Source organism: Saccopteryx bilineata, chromosome 8 (genome assembly GCF_036850765.1).
Source record: "Saccopteryx bilineata isolate mSacBil1 chromosome 8, mSacBil1_pri_phased_curated, whole genome shotgun sequence".
NCBI lineage: Eukaryota > Metazoa > Chordata > Mammalia > Chiroptera > Emballonuridae > Saccopteryx > Saccopteryx bilineata.
In genome coordinates, this window is record NC_089497.1 from 7,855,846 (window position 1) to 7,877,998 (window position 22,153).

Consider the following 22,153-nt stretch of genomic DNA (forward strand, 5'->3'; position numbering starts at 1 on the left):
ATCAGACATGGAGAGACGGAGGGAATGTGGTCCCTCAGGGCTACTGTACACGCTCGCTCCCCCAGTACACACAGCAGCCATCAGACATGGAGGGATGGAGGGAATGTCCCTCAGGGCTGCTGTACACGCTCGCTCCCCCAGTACACAACAGCAGCCATCAGACATGGAGGGACGGAGGGAATGTGGTCCCTCAGGGCTGCTGTACACGCTCGCTCCCCCAGTACACAACAGCAGCCATCAGACAATCTGGAAATCCATGAAGTGCAGCCAGGAGCTGTCAGGCTCTTTACATTCTTGGATTTTCACACAGGCTTTCACCCTCGGTAGGGGAGCCAGAGGTCGGGGTTGGCCCAGCCAAGGTGAGGTGGCCACAATGCCATGTTGTAAAAGAGTCATGCTCATTTCAGTGCTGAGGGTTTTTTTCTTCAATTTTATTTTCATTTTTTTCCCTTCTTTTCCAAGTGAGAGGAAGGGAGATAGAAACACAGACTCCACATGCACTTTGACCAGGATCCACTTAGCAAGCCCCTTACTGGGCTATGCCCATCTGGGGCTGCTGCTCACAACCGAGCTATTTTTAGCACCTGGATCAATGCACTGGAACCATTCAAGCCATGGCTGCAGGAGGGGAAGGTAGAGAAGGGGGAAGGGTGGAGAAGCAGATGGTCACTTCTTCTGTGTGCCCTGACCGGGAATCAACCTGGGATATCCACACACTGGGCTGACGCTCTACTGCTGAGCAAACTGGCCAGGGCCCTAAATAATATTTAAGTTAGAAGTCCAAACCCTTGAGTTCCTGTGGTCTGGCCTTTGTGGTACAGCACAGACCTGAGGCCAGCTCAGGCCCGGGTTCGAATCCTGGCTTTTTTGCCGAGTAGCTGAGCAGCCTCAGACCAGCTGCTTGCCTCCCTCAGCATCCTTCTGTCTCTCCAGCGACTTCCAAAGACAGTCCACTTTGTGTGGTAGCACGGATCAACAGTAAGCGCACACTGTTTTCTTCTTGGCTGGGTAACGGGTTGTCAAGTCCATAGAGCCCAGCACCATCTTTTAGAGATTCATATTTCCCTTGTTCTCAGCTGTGTGTTTACTTTGTTATTTGTAAAAGGCAAGCAGTACAGTTAATTGCAGCATACAGCAATGGCTGTAGGAAATTATGTCCAATGTTTTCTTCTCAGAATTGTAGACGTGGTACTTTTCTAGGACTTTCAGAGGGATTGGCTTGGTGATTATAATTTATCTCATGTCTGACTCTGGTTAGCATGCAGTCAGTTGTATGTTTCTCAAAACTGTTTTCCCCTTTGTATTAAATGCTGATTTAGCAGAGGGAGAGCAAACTTGTTCTTTGGTCCAGTGAGTGCAAATGGATGGCAATTAGTTGATACAAATGCTCAGAGGAATGGTTTTAATTTTGTTTTCTATTTCTTTTCTTCTCAGAATGGTACTATTTTTAACTGCTGCTTTGGAAAAAAATAAAAGGAAGTCTTTTTTTGCTTTCATGGCTTGTGTTTTGTTTGAAGACCTAAAGGCCATCCACATTGATTCTGAGGGTGTGAGACTAGGGGGAACTGGCTCCTTCCCCATCAAAAACCAGCCACTGCCAAATATCTTTTGGAAATGTACATATGAAAACAGTAATATATATATGTAAATAAAGGCTTTTCAAAATGAATACTATTTATAGTTAGATAATAAGTCTGTGAGCTTGTGGTTAGCAATTTTGAGCTAATTCCTTTATATGGTGATTCTGTTAGAATTACTGCTTGTGACTGCGTTCAACAGGCTTCTGCCCTGTGGCGCTTCAGACCAGCGTTTAACTAGTGCACACTCGTGAAGAGTCACCCGGATCTCCGGGATGTGCCTCACGCTGCAGACCTTATGGCTGCTGATCTCACGACTTACGTACGATTCCACATTATTTACTGGTGCTGCTGTATGAATAATGTTTTTGTCCTCATATGACCATTTTGTTTAAAGCTGACAAAGAGTGATTAATTATATTTATAAACATTTCCTTTTAGTCTCAGATTAAATAGCTATTGAAGAGCCTTATTCAGTATCTGATCTCCAGTCAAGTTTGCTGCTGACAGTAATGAGTCATTGGTATTTTCTTTTCCCTTTTAGGGTATTGTTTTGTAAAGTAGGTAGTATATGTAAAAATTCCTTATTTTATTTTTTATTTTTATATTTATTTATTTATTTATTTATTTATTTATTTATGTGAGAGAGGGGAGACAGTGAGGCAGACTCCTAAATGCACCCTGACTGGAATCCACCCAACAGCCCCATCTGGGGCCGATGCTCCAGTACTGAGCTATTTTTAGCATTTGAGGCTGATGTGCTCCTATGGAGCTATCTTCAGTGCCTGGGGCCATGCTTTAATCAATCAAGTCACTAGCTGCAGGAGGGGGAGTGGGAAGGGGGTGAGAAGCAGATGGTTGCTTCTCATGTGTGCCCTGACCGGGAATTGAACCCCGGATTTCCTTACGCTGGGTCAATGCTCTATCCACGAAGCCACCAGCCAGGAAATTCCTTTTCTTAAAATGGTAAACAATCTCACCAAGTATCTTCTAATTCCAAAGAAAGTCTGCCTCAGATATAGTTGCCACTTATTTTTCTGATTGTTAAAGAATACAAGACGTGTGGTTATAACATTTCTATGTAGATACCATTCAGTTATTGATGTAAGAATTAAATTAGGCTTAATCTACTGGGTTTGTGCCACCCTCCACCAGGAAACAAAAATGTGACACATTCCTCTGGTGATGAAGAATTGCATCACATTTGGAATATCTTTACCCTACATCAGGGGTCCCCAAACTACGGCCCGCAGGCTGCATGCGGCCCCCTGAGGCCATTTATCCGGCCCCCGCTGCACTTCCGGAAGGGGCACCTCTTTCATTGGTGGTCAGTGAGAGGAGTACAGGATGCGGAGAACTGTATGTGGCAGCGCCGCAAAGTGTGGCGTCGCTCACATATAGTACTACTTCCGGTGACGCGGGATGCATGTGTCACGGCTCCGGAAGTGCGTCATATCACTTGTTATGGCTAGCAGTGACAAATATGGAACCTGACATTGACCATCTCATCTTTATTATATGCAGCTTAAGTGTCTGTTTGTCGCCGATAGCTTATTGGTTGCTTGCGTAACTGTACTAGCCAATGTGGTGAAGTTGCCACGGCTGAACGCAAATTGAGTGGGTCAGGGGGAAGGTGAACATTTGTTTGCATTGGCAATTATCTATTTTACATAAAAACTACGTCTTAACGTAATTTCTTTTAAGAATGCCTCCTAGAAAATACAGCACTGAAGAGGAGAGAAAAGGAGCTAAAGCTGCACAAAAACGGCTTTCTCGACAAAAAGAAACCACTGAGCAGAGAAAGACAAGGCTTGCTTCAGTTGCAGAGCAAATGCGTCTTTCTCGGCAAAATGAGACTGATGAGCATAGAGAAACAAGGCTTGCCTCAGATGCAAGACAAAAAAGCCTGTCTCGACAAAATGAGTCCCTTGAACAAAGGCAGGAGAGAAATGCAAAAAAAACGACAGAGTAATGCTGACCGAAACACAAAAAGGATTAAAACAGTTTCAAATGGAGAAACTTTAATTTTTGGGCGGGAAACCCCGTGGGGCACTAAGCAAAGGGGCGTCCTTGCCGCCTGCCCTGGGTAATTCAGTTTGAATTAGCAGACACCTTTGCACAAATCATTTTAATTACAATTTATAATATCTAGAACAACGGTCATTTTGTATGACCGCCGGGCTTTCTAGTTAGCCAAAAGCAGGCCCATAGTTCCCATTGAAATACTGGTCAGTTTGTTGATTTAAATTTACTTGTTCTTTATTTTAAATATTGTATTTGTTCTCATTTTGTTTTTTTACTTTAAAATACGATATGTGCAGTGTGCATAGGGATTTGTTCATAGTTTTTTTTTGTAGTCCTGCCCTCCAACGGTCTGAGGGACAGTGAACTGGCCCCCTGTGTAAAAAGTTTGGGGACCCCTGCCCTACATGTAGATAGCATCCTTAATGATGATTTTTTTCAATGGAATTAATGATTTCAGTATTTTACCACTATAGGTGTGGCCCAGGTTCATGAGGCCAGATGAACAATGCTTTTATTTAAGGGACCTTATTGATTTTTCAGTTTTGTGCTTATTTATGCTCGCTTGTTCTCATTATAGAAGTTATTCCTCCTTGTGATTGTTTCTTTCTTTTCCCTTCTGACCTTCTCTTTTCTGCGTTCACTTGTAAGCCTCTGCTGTCTCCCTTTCTTATTTATGTGCCTTCACTAGGTAATGAAATATCACCATTTATATGAAGAAGAATAGACACAAGAACACCACGACCCCCACACAACTTCTCGTACTTCACGGGACCCCCACACAACTTCTCATACTTCACGGCTGCAGGCACGCACTTTCGCTGGTGCGGACATTTTGCTCCCTGTAAGGTCCCTCTGCTCCTGTTTGATTTGACCCACTGTGCCCTCTGTCCCTTTTCAGAAGGAGTTCTGTCATTTCCTGGGGCTGGACGGGAGTGTTCTGGTGGCGTGCTTCTCGATGCCCGGGGCCCTCACAGCTCTTTCCTGCAAGAGAAGCTTCCTTGGGCTGTATTCTGGGAGACTGATTTATTGGAGCAAATAGTATGCACTTTTAAGACTTTGGTTCTGTAACAGAAATTATAGCCAAAAGGGACGTGCTGATTTTTGTTCCTACGGAGTAATCTGTGAGACTCTACATCTGGTGCCTAGGAGAGGGTGTGGCACTAGCAGGGCCTCAGTGCGTACTGTAGAATGAATTAGTGGTCACTGTGTTTGAAGATAGATTTTAAAATGTATTAACTTGTTATGGGCACATTAATAGGAATACAGGAAAAATTCAGTGATTATTTATTTTTTTGAGAGAGAGAGACAGGAAGGGAGAGAGATGAGAAGCATCAACTTATAGTTGTGGCACCATAGTTGTTCATTGATTGCTTTCTCATGTGTGCCTTGACCTCAGTGGGGGGGCTCCAGCTGAGCCAGTGACCCCTTGCTCAAGCCTGCGACCATGGGGTCATGTCAATGACCCTATGCTCAAGCTGTTGAGCCCGCACTCAAGCTGGCGACCTCAGAGTTTTAAACCTGGGACCTCAGTGTCCCAGGTTGATGCTCTATCTGCTGCGCTACCACTGGTCAGTCAGGCTGTGATAAAATTTTGAAAACTCAGTCTTTTAGCAGAATTTTCCTCTGATTTTTATTAAACCACTGAATTTCTAGTAATTACAAATTGAGACTCCGACTGCAGGTGGACTGCAGGTGGTCTCAGGTTTAGCTCCTGTGAGCCAGGCCCACGATGCCCACCTCCTGTGTGACAGGGATGGGCTGACGGGGGGCTCAGCGGGCCCCCCCTGTCAGACGTCCCCTTGCTGACCGACCGGGGGGGCTCAGTGTGCCTCCCCCCCATCAGACGTCCCCTTGCTGACTGACCCGGGGGCTCAGCGTGCCCCCCCCATCAGACGTCCCCTTGCTGACCGACCCGGGGGCTCAGCGTGCCCCCCCCGTCAGACATCCCCTTGCTGACCGACCCGGGGGCTCAGCGTGCCCCCCCCATCAGACGTCTCCTTGCTGACCGACCCGGGGGCTCAGCGTGCCCCCCCCCGTCAGACATCCCCTTGCTGACTGACCCGGGGGCTCAGCGTGCCTCCCCCCCTCCCCCCCCCAGACATCCCCTTGCTGACCGACCTGGGGGCTCAGCGTGCCCCCCCCATCAGACGTCTCCTTGCTGACTGACCCGGGGGCTCAGCGTGCCTCCCCCCCCTCCCCCCCCATCAGACGTCCCCTTGCTGACCAACCCGGGGGCTCAGCGTGCCCCCCCTGTCAGACGTCCCCTCGCTTTACGACTAGTTGTCTTTCCTACTCCAAGCTGAACTTTTTGAGGAAAAGGGCCAGATCTTTTCAACTTCTGTTTCCCAGCCCGTACCTTCTCATGGGTACTTTGTAAGTGTTCTTGGAAGTGAATTGACTCCTTCCTACGACTTGTTTTCAATTACATTACTCCAGTGTTTGTAGCTGGATGTGTTTGAAAGAAGTTTTTTCCTTTATTTGTTATTTTCTATACATCTCTGTGCCAAACAGAGCCAGTGACTTAAATTGGGTAAGTCAACTGTTTATCCTTTTGTTGCACATTTTTCAACCGATTTATATGATGCAGAGGAAAGTAAAAACTTGTGTAAATGAGGGTATGATGCATGTTAGTTACTAGATTCATTTATCAAAAACTGGTGGCAGTATTTTTAGGGTACCTTGTTTTGTTTTCTTTAATATTCTGAATGTAAACAAGTGGTGCTTCACTGGACTGACTTTTATATTTTTACTTGTCTGGATTAGATCGAATCCAGGCATGGGTTTCTCTCAGTTTGCTTTCTTTTTTAAATGTTATGTTCAATCTTTGTATATTTTAATTGAATTATTTCTCTTGTTTTAAAATTGAGACCCAGATCTCCTTTTGAAATGTCTGCCCCAGATAACGACATTTTTATGTTTGTTTTGAGTCAATGTATTTTTAATGAAATTTAGCATAAGGTGTGGACAAGTCTTGGGATTAACTGATTATTATGACCTGAATTGTTGACTAGTGTCTGAAAGCTGATAAGGATTCTTATCCTCGGATTCTTGGATGTCTTCTCAGAGTTCACAGACCTGAAATGTGCTAAAAATGTGTGTGTGTCTGAACACACACAGACATACACCAAGTTTGGCAAAAGTAGGTTTATAGTTGCGAGTAGGTTTATAGTTTATAGTTTCAAAGTTTTTCAAAGCACAGTTTACTCTTGTATTATTAATTCTTGTGTGATGCATTTTCCATATGAACAACTGTAAACCTACTTTGTCCCCTCCCCACCCTCCCCGTGTAGTCTTCCAGGGGATGTGCTTGTAGCTCTCATCATCGAAACTGAGCTGGTGGATTCTAGAACGTCAGGAATATCTCATATAGCAGGGGTCCCCAAACTACGGCCAGCGGGCCACATGCGGCCCCCTGAGGCCATTTATCCGGCCCCCACTGCACTTCCGGAAGGGGCACCTCTTTCATTGGTGGTCAGTGAGAGGAGCATAGTTCCCATTGAAATACTGGTCAGTTTGTTGATTTAAATTTACTTGTTCTTTATTTTAAATATTGTATTTGTTCCCATTTTGTTTTTTTACTTTAAAATAAGGTATGTGCAGTGTGCATAGGGATTTGTTCATAGTTTTTTTTTATAGTCTGGCCCTCCAACGGTCTGAGGGACAGTGAATTGGCCCCCTGTGTAAAAAGTTTGGGGACCCCTGTCATATAGCATGTAAGTACAAACACTGTCTCGTTCTCTTGGCCTAGACTCTCAGGCATCCCCAAACTATGGCCCGCGGGCCGCAATGCGGCCCCCTGAGGCCATATCCAGCCCCCACTGCACTTCTGGAAGGGGCACCTCTTTCATTGGTGGTCAGTGAGAGGACCACTGTATTTGGCAGCCCTCCAATGGTCTGAGGGACAGTGAACTGGCCCCCTGTGTAAAAAGTTTGGAGACCCCTGGTAGAGCTTACACAGCTGGGCAGATATTAAAAACTTGCAGTTGATGTCCCATTGGTTGGCATGGATCTTCTAAGAAGAAAGGCCGGACTGCATAGGAGGATGGCCCTCTGCTGCCGTGCCCTCTCCTGTCACTTGGGCCCCTGGGACTCGTCCTTAGGCCTCTCCTGGCCAGTCCCTGGTGCCCGTGGCTGGGCCCTGGCAGCGTCCACTCATAGTTCTGGTGCCGTGCTGAGTCCTGCATGGACCTGGGCTACTGTCCTTGGTTAACTGTGTCTGCTTTTAATTTTTGTTTCATCTTGAGAGTTTTTTTAATTTATTGTGTTTACTTAGATTCTAGTGTCTCCCTGATTGCATCCCCCTCCCCCTTATTCCCCTCAACATCTCCCTCCCCCTCCCCATAATGCCCTCCCCCCTTCCCTTCAGGTTTAATTCCGTTCCTCAGTTCACATTGTTCCTTGGATTCCTCTAATGAGTGAGGTCATATGATATTTGATATTTTTCTTTCTCTGCCTGGCTTATTTCACTCAACATAATAGTTTCCAGGTCCATCCATGCCTTTTGTCCCAGCCATCCCACTTTTAGGAACATCTCCCAAGAACACCATATCCCTGATTCGTCTGGAGAGGTGTGGCTGTCGTGTTTTACGTTTGTTGTTTCTAGCACAGGGGGCCTCCCCCCACCCCCACCCTCGGTCTCTCCCCGTTCCTCCCGGACGGGGCTGTCCGGTGACTGGGCCCGCGGGGTCCGCAGTGGCGTGGAGGGCTCAGAGGGCTTGGGCTTGGTCACGCTCGTCTTGGTATGCAGTGGTCCGTCTTGCTTTCCGTTTGCGTTAGAAATTGAGTTCTGGAGGGAGGATGGGGCCAGGTTCTGATCCTGTGTAAGTGCAGGCTCAGGACATTCTGATTCTCCTGGAATTGACCCAGCTTCCCGTTCTAAGTAAGTAGTTTCCTTCCTGATGACTCAAGTTTTACTCTTTATAATGTATATTTTAATCACAAAAGATTTTCTAAGATGACTAGAATGTTATATAGCAAAGCTTTCAAGCCTTAGATACTGCACTGCCCTCTCTCCCGGATGCCCACCGGTGCCCTCTCTCCCGGATGCCCACCGGTGCCCACTCCGTTTGATCTGGCTGGTACTCGTTTCTCCCGGTCGCTAGGTGGCGCCCAACGACGAGGCGGTGGTGACGCTGCTGTGCGAATGGGCCGTGAGCTGTAAGCGGTCGGGCAAGCACAGGGCCATGGCCGTGGCCAAGCTCCTGGAGAAGAGGCAGGCGGAGATCGAGGCCGAGGTAAGGTGTTCTTCCTACTTGCTGAACGCCTCATTCCAAAGTAACGTTTTGGGAAGAATTCTTTCTTCTTATCCTGATGATGCTATTTGTTTTTCTTCTGAAGGAAAAAGTAAGAATGTACAAATCCACCTAAGCACTTCATAGTAGGCTCCTTCTAAGTGAATGAAGCCAAGAGTTTATATGTATATATTGGACTAAGTTGTCATCATCTTTTTATTTTTCTTAAGTGAGAAGCAGGGAGACAGACAGATCCTGCATGCACCCTACTGGGATCCACCCAGCATGCCCACCAGGGGGTGATGCTCTGCCCATCTGGGGCGTCGCTCTGTTGCAACCAGAGCCACTCTAGCGCCTGAGGCAGAGGCCATGGAGCCATCCCCAGCGCCCAGCCAACTTGCTCCAACTGAGCAGTGGCTGTGGGGGATGAGGGGTCATTATCTTTTAAAATAAAACTTTAATATTTTTTTTTTTTCTTTTTTTTTTTTTTTTTCATTTTTCTGAAGCTGGAAACAGGGAGAGACAGTCAGACAGACTCCCGCATGTGCCCGACCGGGATCCGGCACGCCCACCAGGGGCGGTGCTCTGCCCCCCAGGGGGCGATGCTCTGCCCATCCTGGGCGTCGCCATATTGCGACCAGAGCCACTCTAGCGCCTGAGGCAGAGGCCACAGAGCCATGCCCAGCGCCCGGGCCATCTTTGCTCCAGTGGAGCCTTGGCTGCGGGAGGGGAAGAGAGAGACAGAGAGGAAAGCGCGGCGGAGGGGTGGAGAAGCAAATGGGCGCTTCTCCTATGTGCCCTGGCTGGGAATCGAACCTGGGTCCTCCGCACGCTAGGCCGACGCTCTACCGCTGAGCCAACCGGCCAGGGCAAAACTTTAATATTTAACTAAAGACAACTCTCCCTTTGTGAGGTTAAGACACCTACATTCACACATATACATATATTATATGTGTATATATTTATATGTTATGAGTTTTAAAGTTACATTATATTTTAGTGGAACCAGAAATACTTTGTGCCTATGAGATTATAGAGACCAATGTGTACTATTATTTGTGGTTGTGTTCCGGCCCACGAGAAAGCAGTTAGAGTCTCAGGGATAGATTATAAAGGGAAAAGCAAAGCTAACTTCATAAACATTAGCTTTCATCGAAGGGAGATTTTTCAGTGGGCCTTCTTTTGTGCCTGGGAGATTCAGCAGGGACAGCCGGAGAAGTTGTGAGTGGCCTGACCACCCTGCCATCGCTCACATGGACACTAGCGGGGACTCCCAGCCTGTCTCTCTGCAGAATTGCGTCTTCGCACAGTGGAAGCAGATGCATCACCCCCTTGCTGAGCTGCACGACGGCTCTGTGGCGGGGTGTGCGCAGAGCCTCCCAGGAGCGGCCCCGGCCGCCGTTCCCGCCGTGCCTGCCCCGGACACACAGCTGCGGCCACCTCGGTCTCCCTGTCCCCCCATCACACCAGACTCACTGTGCTCTCCAGGTTTTTGCTCTTCCCCTTCCTGCTGGTGGCACGCTCTGCTCCCCAGTTTTTACATGGCCTGTCCTTTCCACCGTTCCTGTTTCAGAAAGTGTCACTTTCTTTGTAACATTCCGAGCTCAACACGTGTCACCCCATCAGGAGGTTCTTCCTGCGCCACCGTATCTGCAGTGACTGCCGCCAGCACCTGCAGTCCCCCTGCTCACGTCACTGTTTTCCTCTCCGCACTGGCCACTGCCTGCCTCTGTGCCTCTCTGTGCCTGCCTCCTCTGGAATGTCACCCTGACCCTGGGGACCTTGCCCACCCTGTGCTGGGGCCCTGCACTCAGAACAGCGCTCCGTGCATAGTAGATGCTCAGCAAACGTTGCACGAAGGGATGAGCACTTAGCTGGGTCTCTCTCACTGATCACGCACCTGCTTCCTGTGAAGCTATTAGAACATGGAACGGAGATTATTTTCATTGACGTCTCTGTTGGGAAAGCACTGTTCACCAGATAGAAAATGTCGTGTCGTTGAAATTGAGGCTTGAAGATAGCCATGTTAAGGGGTAAAACGTGAGCCTGTTTTGCTATGTGCAAATTAGGAAGTGTTTCATTGCTTTTTTCCTACACATTTATGAATAGCTATAGGCTATTCTACTCCAGGGAGTTGCAATGACCAAGCTTTCGTAACTAAAGTTGAATTTCTGGTTTCATTGTTGCTTCTGGATTGTTGTGATTCCATCCTTCCCCACTGTGTGTCCCGGAACACACACACACACACACACACCACTTTCAGAAGAGATTCTCACGTAGGTTACCATGTAATTTTAATAGGTGTAAGTGTATTATTTCAGAGATGTATAAGATAATTGATTTCTAATAAACATCGTCCATTTTTGAAATTTGACATTTGTAAAAGGAGGCTATCTTAGAGAAATAATCTTAATATAGTAATATCTTAACGATGAAAGGGATATCAAAAATAATAGAAGCAAGGATCTGATTGCTTCTAAAGTGTTTCTTTTCTGGTCTTCTAGTAAGTTCGGTCTTTAGGATGCACAGCTGCACAGCTTCTGTAGATGTGTTTCATGAACTGTGGAGACTCCTGGCGGACGTGATGACTAAGGAAGAGAAGCTACTGGAGAAATGACGTTAGCTTTCCCATTCGACCCTGCTCTTCCCACTCACACGTGTCAGAGCCCCCGCCTGACGAAAACACACGGAAATCAAACTCGGGGATACCCGTCCAGGCCTTTCTTGGGAGAAATACAGTTAAACATGAGCTACTTAAAATTGAAGACAAGCTCAATTTACTTTTAGCAGCTTGCACAAGGATAATGAGTACTTTATTTGGTATTGTGTTGTGTCATATACTCAGTGTTCATAAGTCACATAAATAACGGTTCTCTTAGGGCTGTTTGAAATTACTGAATTGCTCTGGGGTAGTTTCCTTAACTTGTAGAGATTATATTTACTTTACATGGCCCACAAAGATATACAGAAATCTCAATTTATTTTACATTTTATCTAGGAACTTAAATAAACGTTAATTAAGAAAACACATTCGTGACCCATTGTGACTCTACTTGTCCTTTTTAATTAACTGTGTGTGTTTATTTTTAATCTTAGAGATGTGGGGAATCAGAGGTCTTAGATGAGAAGGAGTCCATCTCTTCAGTGTCTCTTGCTGGATCTAGTTTGCCTGTTTTCCAGAATGTTCTGCTAAGGTTTTTAGATACACAGGCCCCCTCATTGTGTAAGTAAAGCTCTTTGCTTCTAGATCTTAAATAAGAGAATGGTCCTTTTTTAAAGAACTGAGTCTTCATCTTTTTTTTTTTCCTTATTTGTATCTTCTCAAAAGTTCCTGTCGATAATTATAAAGTATATTTTACTGAGTTAAAAATTGTGGCATGTTTTCAATGGAAACTTCCATGCAATTTTAAAATCGGGTGAGCTTCAAAGGCTTAACATTTTGTAGAGTTTAAAAAACAAAGCATCCCTTCCTTTATATTTAGTGGGCTAGCTTCCTCTTTCTAGATCTTTCTTACCAAAGTAAAGAAGTAAGGTCCTGTGATGTTTCCCTGTGTATTATGTTTTTGGACTTTCTCTTTTTCAAACCTTTTTCTGAATTTCTTATTTTCTAACTTCAGATCTGACACTGTGGGGTGGGGTGCACGGATGAAGCAATAGTACTTCCTAACCAGGTCCTAGAAACAAGGAGATGATTTGTCAAGATGGTTGGCTGCTTGCCAGCTCTCTTGGCTGTTCCTGCCCTCTCTCGTTCCGTAGTTGGTGGGAAGTTGAGGGTTTGGGGCATAAACAGCCACGCAGTAGGTTTATACTGCGTGTGGGTGCCCACTTTAAAGTCATTTGTGTGAGCTAAGTGGGCTAGATCTTCCTCAGAGGCCTTTATATGCCAAAGTGCAGCAGGGCAGCCCTCAGGAGAGATTATGATGGAGGAACAGAAAAATGGCAAAAGGGGGGGAAAATGGAGGTGGGGCCCTGGCCAGCTGGCTCAGTGGTAGAGTGTCAGCCCAGTGTGTGGAAGTCCTGGGTTCTGTTCCTGGCCAGGGCACACAGGAGAAGCACCCATCTGCTTCTCCATCCTTCCCCCTCTCCTTCTATCTCTCTCTTCTCCTCCCGCAGCCAAGGCTTCATTGAAGCCAAGTTGGCCCGGGCGCTGAGGATGGCTCCATGGCTTCCGCCTCAGGCACTAGAATGGCTCGGGCCACAACGAAGCAGTGGCCCAGATGGGCAGAGCATCGCCCTCTGGTGGGCATGCCGGGTGGATCCGGTCGGGCGCATGCGGGAGTCTGCCTGCCTCCCAGCTCTAACTTCGGGGAAAAAAAAAGAATGGAGGTGGGGAGAGGGGAGCTGTTTTATAGAGAAGAAAGAGGTTAAAGCAGCAAGAAATAGAACTGCTTCCGGTTCCTCTGGGAAGGGCCCCGTTTGGACTGAGTGAGGCCTGGGGGTGGCGGTCTTAGTTACTTGATGGCTGGTCTAGGCTAGAGGAGGGGACAGAGCTGGAGTCAGGCTTGGGGTTGGAGTGTGGGAGCACTAACGAAGCATGGGAGGCGAAGTGGGAAAATGAAAAGACAGAAGAGATAGATAGAAATAGGTGGTCGGCAGTGGAAAGGAGCAGCTCTGACTTGACCCTGGCTTTCCTCATCCTTTCCCACCCCTGTTCTGTTTCTGCACCTTTGCTCTGTGTCCCGTCTGCTGTCAGAGGAAGCTGTGTTGTTTCTGTGTAGAGGTTGCCGTCATTGGATTTGGTGGTGGTGAAAGCCTATGTCTAGGCTTAAGGTGTAGGGAGCTGAGTTAATGTTCCTGGGTCCTCCTCTTGTGTTTGAGTGTGACGGGGCCAGGCACTGAGCTTTGCAGGGTTAGTCTTAAGATTTTGTAACCTCTCAAAGTATAGATACAAAGTTACAATATTAAAAGTTAAGAATTTAAAAACGCCAGAAGAACTCCTGTTTGTGCCCTTTTAATTGCATTTTCCTTTTTCTGTTCAGTGGGTCCCATTCACTTTTTTTTTTTTAATACCATTTGGTGGTTCTGTGTGAAATCTCCTTTGAAAAAGTGCACAGCGTGCTCCACAGATACACAGACACACTCAAACTATAAAAAACAGTTATAAGGCCCTTACGGGGTGACCTGGTTAGTGTTGTCCCAATGCACCACGCTGGCAGGCTCCATCCCTGGTCAGGGCACACACAGGAGTCAGCCAGTGAGTATAGGAATAAATTGAACACAAATCAATGTTCTGCATTCTGTCTCCAAAATCAACTAAAAAATAAAAAGAAAAGAAACAGTCATGAGCAATTTTAATAGTAAAGCCAGAGGACAGATTAGGCCATCATTTTTAAACCTGAAATTTTATGTGTTTATATTATTATATCCATTTGCCAGGGACCAATATCCTAAAACTTGAGATTGTACTTATCATACTCGATAGTATCTTTTTTTTTTTTTTTTAAGAGAAGCAGGGAGGGAGGGAGAGAGAGAGACAGGAGCATCGAGTTGCCCCTGTGTGTGCCCTGACCGGGGAATCCACTGGCACCTCCACACCCCAGGATGACAGCCCAGGATGACACTCCGGAGCTGTCCACCGGGGCTTCACTTTCATTGATTTTCAGAGACACAGAGGACGGGCGAGACGGGGGAGGAGCCGGGGGAGGGGACAGGGGAGGAGACAGGGGAGAGATGGGGGGGGGAGAAGACGGGGGAGGAGCCGGGGGAGGGGACAGGGGAGAGGGGGAGGGAATCATTTGTTGTTTCACTCAGTTGTGCATTTTTTGGTTGCTTCCTGTGTGTGCCCTGACGGAGGATCAAACCCAGAATGGCCATAGGCAGGGAGGCGGCTCTATCCACGGAGCCAGCCGGCCAGGACCAGTGTTTTTCAGTGACAGCGGGACAGTCAAACCTGTGTCATTTCTGTACTAAACAGCAGTGCCACACAGTAAATTTTCCAGTAATCTTTTATTTTATTAAAAAAACTATACAAAATGGTGAAAATGTTGTTAAGCCTAATGGATATTTTTAAAAATTAATTTATTTTTGTTCACGGGGTCAGGGGACTGAACCCCTGACTGAATTGTTTCTCTGTAGCCGACCCGAATAGTGAATGTGAAAAGGTGGAGTTCGTGAACCTGGTGCTGCTCTTCTGCGAGTTCATCCGGCACGAAGTGTTCTCGCACGACGCGTACATGTGCACCCTCATATCGCGCGGGGACCTATCTGTCACCGCCTCCACGCGGCCGCGGTCGCCCGCCGGAGGGAACGCAGATGAACACTATCCGAAGGACCATGAGGTGGCCATGGAGGTAGGGCCCTGGGTGCCTGCGCCTGCTGCCTCCTGCCCTCCCCTGTCCACCCCCTCTTCCCCCCCCGTCCCCCTCCCCCTGTCCCTCCATTCCTTCCATGCCCACCGCCCCCTGCCCTCCCCGCCCGCCCCATCCCCTCCATGCTTGCCCCTCCCCCTGCCCACCCCATCCCCTCCCTGCCCGCCCCTCCCCCTGCCCGCCCCATCCCCTGTCCACCTCCTCCTCCCCCCTTCCCCCTCCCTCTGTCCCTCCATTCCTTCCATGCCCACCGCCCCCTGCCCTCCCCGCCCACCCCTCCCCCTGCCCGCCCCATCCCCTGTCCACCCCCTCCTCCCCCTCCCCCCTCCCTCTGTCCCTCCATTCCTTCCATGCCCACCGCCCCCTGCCCTCCCCGCCCGCCCCATCCCCTCCATGCTTGCCCCTCCCCCTGCCCACCCCATCCCCTCCCTGCCCGCCCCTCCCCCTGCCCACCCCATCCCCTGTCCACCTCCTCCTCCCCCCCCCGTCCCCCTGTCCCTCCATTCCTTCCATGCCCACCGCCCCCTGCCCTCCCCACCCGCCCCTCCCTCTGCCCGCCCCATCCCCTGTCCACCTCCTCCTCCCCCCTTCCCCCTCCCTCTGTCCCTCCATTCCTTCCATGCCCACCTGCTCTATCCTCCCCCCTCCCCACCTCTCCTCTCCATGCCTGCCCGCCACCCCTTCCCCCGTCTCCACCCCACTCCTCCCCTCCCCCTGCCCTATCCCCTGCTGGCCCCCTCCTCTGCTCGCCCCCTCCTCCCCTCCTCCTCCCCCCTCCCCCCACCCCGCCCCTCCCCTCCCCCACTCCACTGGGGACCTGCTTTTGGGAGGACAATTCCGTGGTAGAAGGGTGACCGCTTTTTAATTGTGTTCCCTTTGTTGTAAAGCTCAATAACCTTGACGCCCCACTCAAAACACCATTGGCCTCATTTACGTCTTCCAGACTTTTCTTTTGGATAATGTAAAACGATGCTTGAAAAGATTTGACAAGCCGTGCAATTTTTTTTTGGATTGGAATGAAATTCCAGGTTTATGTATTTCCAATCCCAGTTTTACTTTGACATTGTGCCTCAGAATTGGACTTGTTTGGGCCCTGAAGTACCGGCTCAGTTTTCATTATAAGGAACCCCTTCCCTGGTGCCTGTTGTTTGTTCATTATTATTATTATTATTATTATTAGTGAGAGGAGGGGAGGAAGAGACGCCAGCATGCACCCCAAATGTGATCCACCCAGCATGCCCACTAGAGGGCGATGCTCTGCCCATCTGGGCCACCGGTTGCAACCAGTGCCATTTTTTAACCCCTGAGGCGGAGGCCATGGAGCCATCTTCAGCGCCCGGGCCAACTTTGCTCCCATGGAGCCTTGGCTGCGGGAGGGGAAGAGAGGAGGAGAGAGAGAGAGAAAAGCGAGAGGGGGAAGGGTGGAGAAGCAGATGGTCGTTTCTCCTGTGTGCCCTGATTGGGAGGAGTTGAACCTGGGACATCCACACATCCGGCTGATGCTCTACCACTGAGCCAACTGGCCAGGGCCATGTTGTTCATTATTCATTAATTCTCTTAGACGTCCTGGGAAATTCTGTTCCCTTTATTCATCATAGGCTCATTTCAATTGATTAAAAATTTAATATTTATTTTTGAAATGTTTTAAAATTGTTTTTTTCAACAAATTATGCTGTGATTATGACTTTGTAATTTTCTGCCAGTTTCTGATATTTTTGACATTGCTCTGGATACTTATGGAAATTTTCAAGGCAAAAAAATCCCCATGAAATTGGTGATGGGAAATAGTAGAAAATGGTGGAAGATTATGATGATTCCTTAAAAATAAAGCCTCATATTGGTTCTGTAAGAGTTTAAACATATTTTTAGAAAACAGTGGCTTTATTTGTAATTTAAAAATCTGACATTAGAATTGCATACATTGGTTCATTGTTTATACTGTTAAGATTTGGTGACTAAATGGTACAGGAATTTTTAAAAAATTATTTAATGAGTAATTACTTTTGTTAATGAATTTGTCCACAGAAGTTCTGTAGGATAGAAAAACTAAAATTACTTTATCTCTTCAGGCTTTTTCTATGTTTCCTATTTTTTTTCTTTTAATTCTTGGAGATCAAGGTGTCTGGCATCTTGGAGATACACCCTGGTTTTTCTTACCAAGAGCAGTTGGTGAGCATGTGACTGGCAATAGCCCAGAGAAGGAATTATGGTCAGTTCGTTTGTATCAGGAACTTTGTATGCTCTTCCCTGAAAATATCACAGGAGTTAAATCGGTCTCATTATGAGGATGAAGCGGAGTGTGACTTTTCAGAGCAATGTATGTCCTAAAACTTCTTTATTTGGGGGGGAAAAACACTAGGAGGAGGAAATAGGACGTGGGACGGTTAATGGTGTTACTGTCATATTTCAGCTTTGGTTCCTTAAATGAACTACAAAATTTACAATGTGACTTTCCTTGGCAGTTACCGCACATGGGCAGTGACTCAGGAACTACTACTATTTTTGATGAAGTAGACAAGGGTGACTTTAAAACTGACTTTGGTTTAGAATTTCCAGTAGTCTCAACCTTCGAATTTTTATTTACTGTTAACTCTTCCTCCCACCCCTCCCCCATTTGCCCCCATCCTACGGTTTCTTTCTCAGGCACTGGGGTGACTTGTGTACCTGCGATGTGATGTACCAGTGCTCCTACCCTGTTCTGCCCTATAGGACAGTTACTCCTCTCTGCGGTTGAGAGAGCAGTTGCCTTCCGGGTCACCCGCGGTGTGGGCCGCACTGCCTTCCGGGTCACGCTCGGCGCGCCGCCTTCTGGGTCACCCTCGGCGTGGGCCGCGTCGCCTTCCAGGTCACCCGCGGCCTTCCGGGTCACGCTCGGCGTGGGCCGCGCCGCCTTCCGTCTTCCTCAGTGTGGGCCGCGCTGCCTGCTTTGGAAATGATGCCACTCCTGTCTGCCTCGCTGTCTGTGACTCTTCTGTTCGTTTTGAGATCATCACCTCTTAGGAATAAAGAAGTGTAGTAGTTTCATCAAGACAGTTCATGTTGTTTGCTGTGTATGTGTAGCTTCTGAATAATAGCTTTCCTGGCTCTGGACTTGCTATACGTTGTTTGATTTTAGGTATAATTGTGTTCTCCTACATCAGTCTTGAGAGTAACTCTTTATAAAGAATACCGTGCGAGATACAGACTAAAACCTCTGTGTCTGTTCATTGGCTTTATTAGCTAATTATTTCCTGTATGTGTTAGTGTAGGAAACGGAGCTCTGTGAGGAACACACTTCCCTAGAAGTCTGGTTTTCTCTCTGTCCTGCAGGAAGTGTGGCTGTCACTGTCTCATCTTCAAAACAGGATGACGGTGACAGCTTCCTAGGGATCTCAAGTGGATAGAAATTAACAGAATTTCCATCTATGTTTGCTCAGTGGTTAAATAAGGAAAAGGAGATTGTTACTGTGTGAGTGTCCCGAGTGTATTTGAGGCTGGCATGCAGTGGTGGTTTGGGGTTCTGTCGTTTACAATCTCCCACGTTTGTTTTACACGACTTAGATTTTTTCTCCCATGCCTGGAGAGCCCTGTGAGAATGCCAACCCTTCCTTGGGCAGAAGACTGTTGGTGAACGGCGAGAAGGTGCTGAAGAGAGAAAAGCCGAGGGAGTTAATTTTCCCGTCTAATTACGAGCTCCTGCGGCACCTGCAGTATGCAACACACTTCCCCGTCCCTCTGGTGAGTACTGCTCCCGGCCACCGGCCATTTCATTCTAGGAGGACTAGCCGGCGATCGTTCCACGACTTGCCCGAGTGATACACGGATAGCAGGTGAGTGCTGGCGTTCATCGCTGCTTGTGTAATAATTCTGACCACAAGGCGTATGTACTGATGTCGTTCAAATCTGCAGTGTGATACTGCTGGCTGACAAGACTTAACAGAATTTCCTATAATAGTGTCCTTCTATAAGGAGCATTTGAGTCATTGCCAGTAATGTCAAAATCGGTTTTTTACTTCAATTTGAAACTTGTGTATCGAGGAGCACTTGGGTGCGCTGTGTGGTGGCGGGTATTTTTGGTAATATGCAGAGGAGTAACAATGTTGGGGCACAGGAAAGATGAATAAGAAAGGAGGAGACAGATGTCTGTGAAATGATGAGCATTGTAGCTAAGTGCAGGAACCAGGTAAAAACCCAGCTGCCCACTGCACAGTGACACGGTGGACTTTCCTGGGTCTCTGACTCTCCAGAAGGAGGTGTTGGAAAGGAGAGAGCACATGGGATTGAGAAATGGGTGAGGGCTTCATGGAAGAGGTTGTGTGAGGGGACTCGGATTGGGACAGGTTGTGACGGGCTGAAGCCGGAACTGGAGAGCACGTGGGAAATACCAGGAAGTATTCGTATGTCACTCTCAAAGAGTGAAGTGTTCAATTCTTAAGAGAAACAAGTTTTTTGGTAATAGTAATGAAGATTAAGCCAAGATTTGTCAATGTTTTAATTCTTATTTTCACTATCATTTTCTTTAGAATTTTAAGTTTGATTTTTAAGAGTAATTTTCATTGAAGACTAATTTTAATAAAAATGTAATTGTGAAGTATATAGCATTTCTTGGATGTCTTTGAATAGTTTTGATGTGCAAACTAAATATTTTCTGACATTTGTCTGTTTGCTTATTTCTTGGTTATTTAGGAATTTCCTGTGAAATCACTACTATACACATGCATTTTTTTTCCTTATTTCAATTAAGAATGCTTTTTGTGTGTTAATTCTTCTATGCCCAGGGTATGTCAGATGTTGCCATAAGTTTTTCTTGTTTACCACTGGCTGAATATATCAACATTTTAAAGCTGTTATCTATAAGTATCACTCATTTTTAATAAAATGCAACCGTCTCACATTGACTTAGGGCAGCAGAAGGAGTAGCCTGGTATTGTCGAGCTGTAGCCTGAAGAATGCGTGAATGAACTGTTGTGATATCAGGGATTTGTTTTAAAATAGAGTCCAAAGGAGGAGGTGGGTCGTCGACATCTGGACTTAGCCGGCAGCGCTGCGCTGGCTGTCAGTTTCCCAGTTCTGACGAAGGGGCCGTGGTTCTGTAAGACGTTCATGTGGGGGCAAACTTGGGGGTAAACTTGGCTTCTCTGTACTCTATGTGTATCTTCCTTATAAATTGTGTATTGCTTCAAAATAAAACACGTTTATTTTTAAAAAGAAAGAAAAGCGGGGAGGGGAAATGAAGCGAACATGGCAGAATGCTGGCCATGGTGGAAGCTGGTTGAGGGTCCGGGGTGAGCAGGGCCTTGCAGGCCGCCCTCTCCCGTGTGTCCGTCCCGGGTCAGGGCCGGCGCTTCCCAAGCGTGGACGTCTCTCTTCCCTCCTCACGTGGTCTTTCGCTGGGCACTGAGTATTCTAAAGACTGCCCGCTTCCTTGGAGGAGAGGACGTGAATGATTTTTAATGGCTAAGTCTCAGGATGGATTATGTCATAATTCAACACTGTCATAATCGTCAAAAGAACTGGAAACTCGGTGAGGGAAGGGTAGACTTAGTAACCTTCATCATCAGTTGCTGCCCCCCGCCCCCCCCCCATTACCGGGAGAGTAATTTAGAATAAGCCCTCAATAAAGGGAAAGAAAAACATATAATAATATAACATTGACATTAGGAATGCTAAGGCGTCTGGTTCTCTTCCTTACTAAAAATAAGGAAAGTCTGACTAACTTATCAGGCCTGTGAGGAGAATATAAGAATATGATTTTTTTTTTTTTAAAAAAAAGCCTGTTTTTACCCTTCTAAGATGCGGCTCTTGTGAGTGAACAGCAAGGAAGACTAAGGGGGCCTTGACCCAGAGCTTCTGAAAATGAACTGGTTTCATGTGTGCTCTCACAGGAACAGTGTCTCGATCTGCCCATCAGTAAGAACGTGCTCTAGACTGCCAACAAGCACGGGTTCTAGGGCACAGGACCCTGTCAGTGTCAGGTAGGTGATGCCAGGGGGGCTCCTGTCATTACCACCAGCTGGCGAGGATCTGTGCAGCACTTCACCACATTATGAGTGTAACGGGCACTTTTTTGTGTGCATTTTCTCCTTGATCATTCTCTTTAAATTCAGAGAATGTATTTGTGAAATTGTGTACAGTTGCTGCTTTGGGTCAAATAATTCTCAGTGCATATCTGAAAAGAGGTCTGGAATCAAGCTTGTTTTGTGAGCTTCCAGGAACACAGTCTCTTAATTACTGCCGCTAATGTGGACGGATTACCAGTTGTTTCCATAGGAGCTTTTACTACTTAGATGGAAAAACCCCTTCAGAATCTCCTGTGTGCTTATCTGAACTTTCCAGTCGTCTTTCCTCTAAATTAGTCTTTTTCTTTCACCATCTGTTGAATTCTTTCTGCATGACTGGCAGTAGGTAAGATCAAAGGGTGTGGCCCTGAGGTCTGACTCAGCCACACTTGAACCTGCGGCCCAGTCGGACTCCTCTTCGGGATCTGAGTGGCACCAGTCGGTCTAGCTCCGCTGGCATCCTGCCAGGGCCTCGCCCTGTGTGTGTGTGTGTGTGTGTGTGTGTGTGTGTGTGTGTGTAGTCAGCGCCTCTGTTTTTAGACCATCTGACTGGTGCTGTTTTTCCATACCTTTAATGTGAGCTTCTAGTTCCAAAACAGTATCGCTGGCCGTTAGTATAATCTGACAGCTCCCCTTGAAAATGATACAGAGTCTATTTTATATTGCTACAAAAGAAAAATAAGAAACCCCTGGATTGGTCATTGCAAATAGAAAATCTTTACTGTCTTTGAGGTGGTAAGTGAAAAGTAAATCAGGCCCGGGAGGTCTCAGGAAAGAATAGGCTGGCTTTTATTTTTAAGTGAGCTCAGGGCTTTACATTGTGTTGCTGAAGAGCTTCCTGACTGCTGACAGAGTGCATGCATATCCCTGAGACAGTGAGGCGCTAAGGGCTCTGATGCCCCCCGGCCAGAAATCTGCATATTACTTTGGAGTCCCCCAGAATTTAGCCTTTAATAGCCTACTATTGACTAGAA

General features: G+C 47.1%; 1 protein-coding gene across 1 annotated transcript in view; it reads left to right on the forward strand.

Moving 5' to 3' along the window:
- Positions 1-22,153, forward strand: part of MED12L (mediator complex subunit 12L) — a 356,828-nt gene that overhangs the window by 92,853 nt on the left and 241,822 nt on the right. The window contains exons 13-16 of the mRNA XM_066241720.1: positions 8,705-8,836; positions 11,930-12,056; positions 14,909-15,123; positions 18,682-18,858. Of these exons, the coding sequence (XP_066097817.1) occupies positions 8,705-8,836; positions 11,930-12,056; positions 14,909-15,123; positions 18,682-18,858 (651 nt within the window). The remainder of the gene's footprint in view (positions 1-8,704; positions 8,837-11,929; positions 12,057-14,908; positions 15,124-18,681; positions 18,859-22,153) is intronic.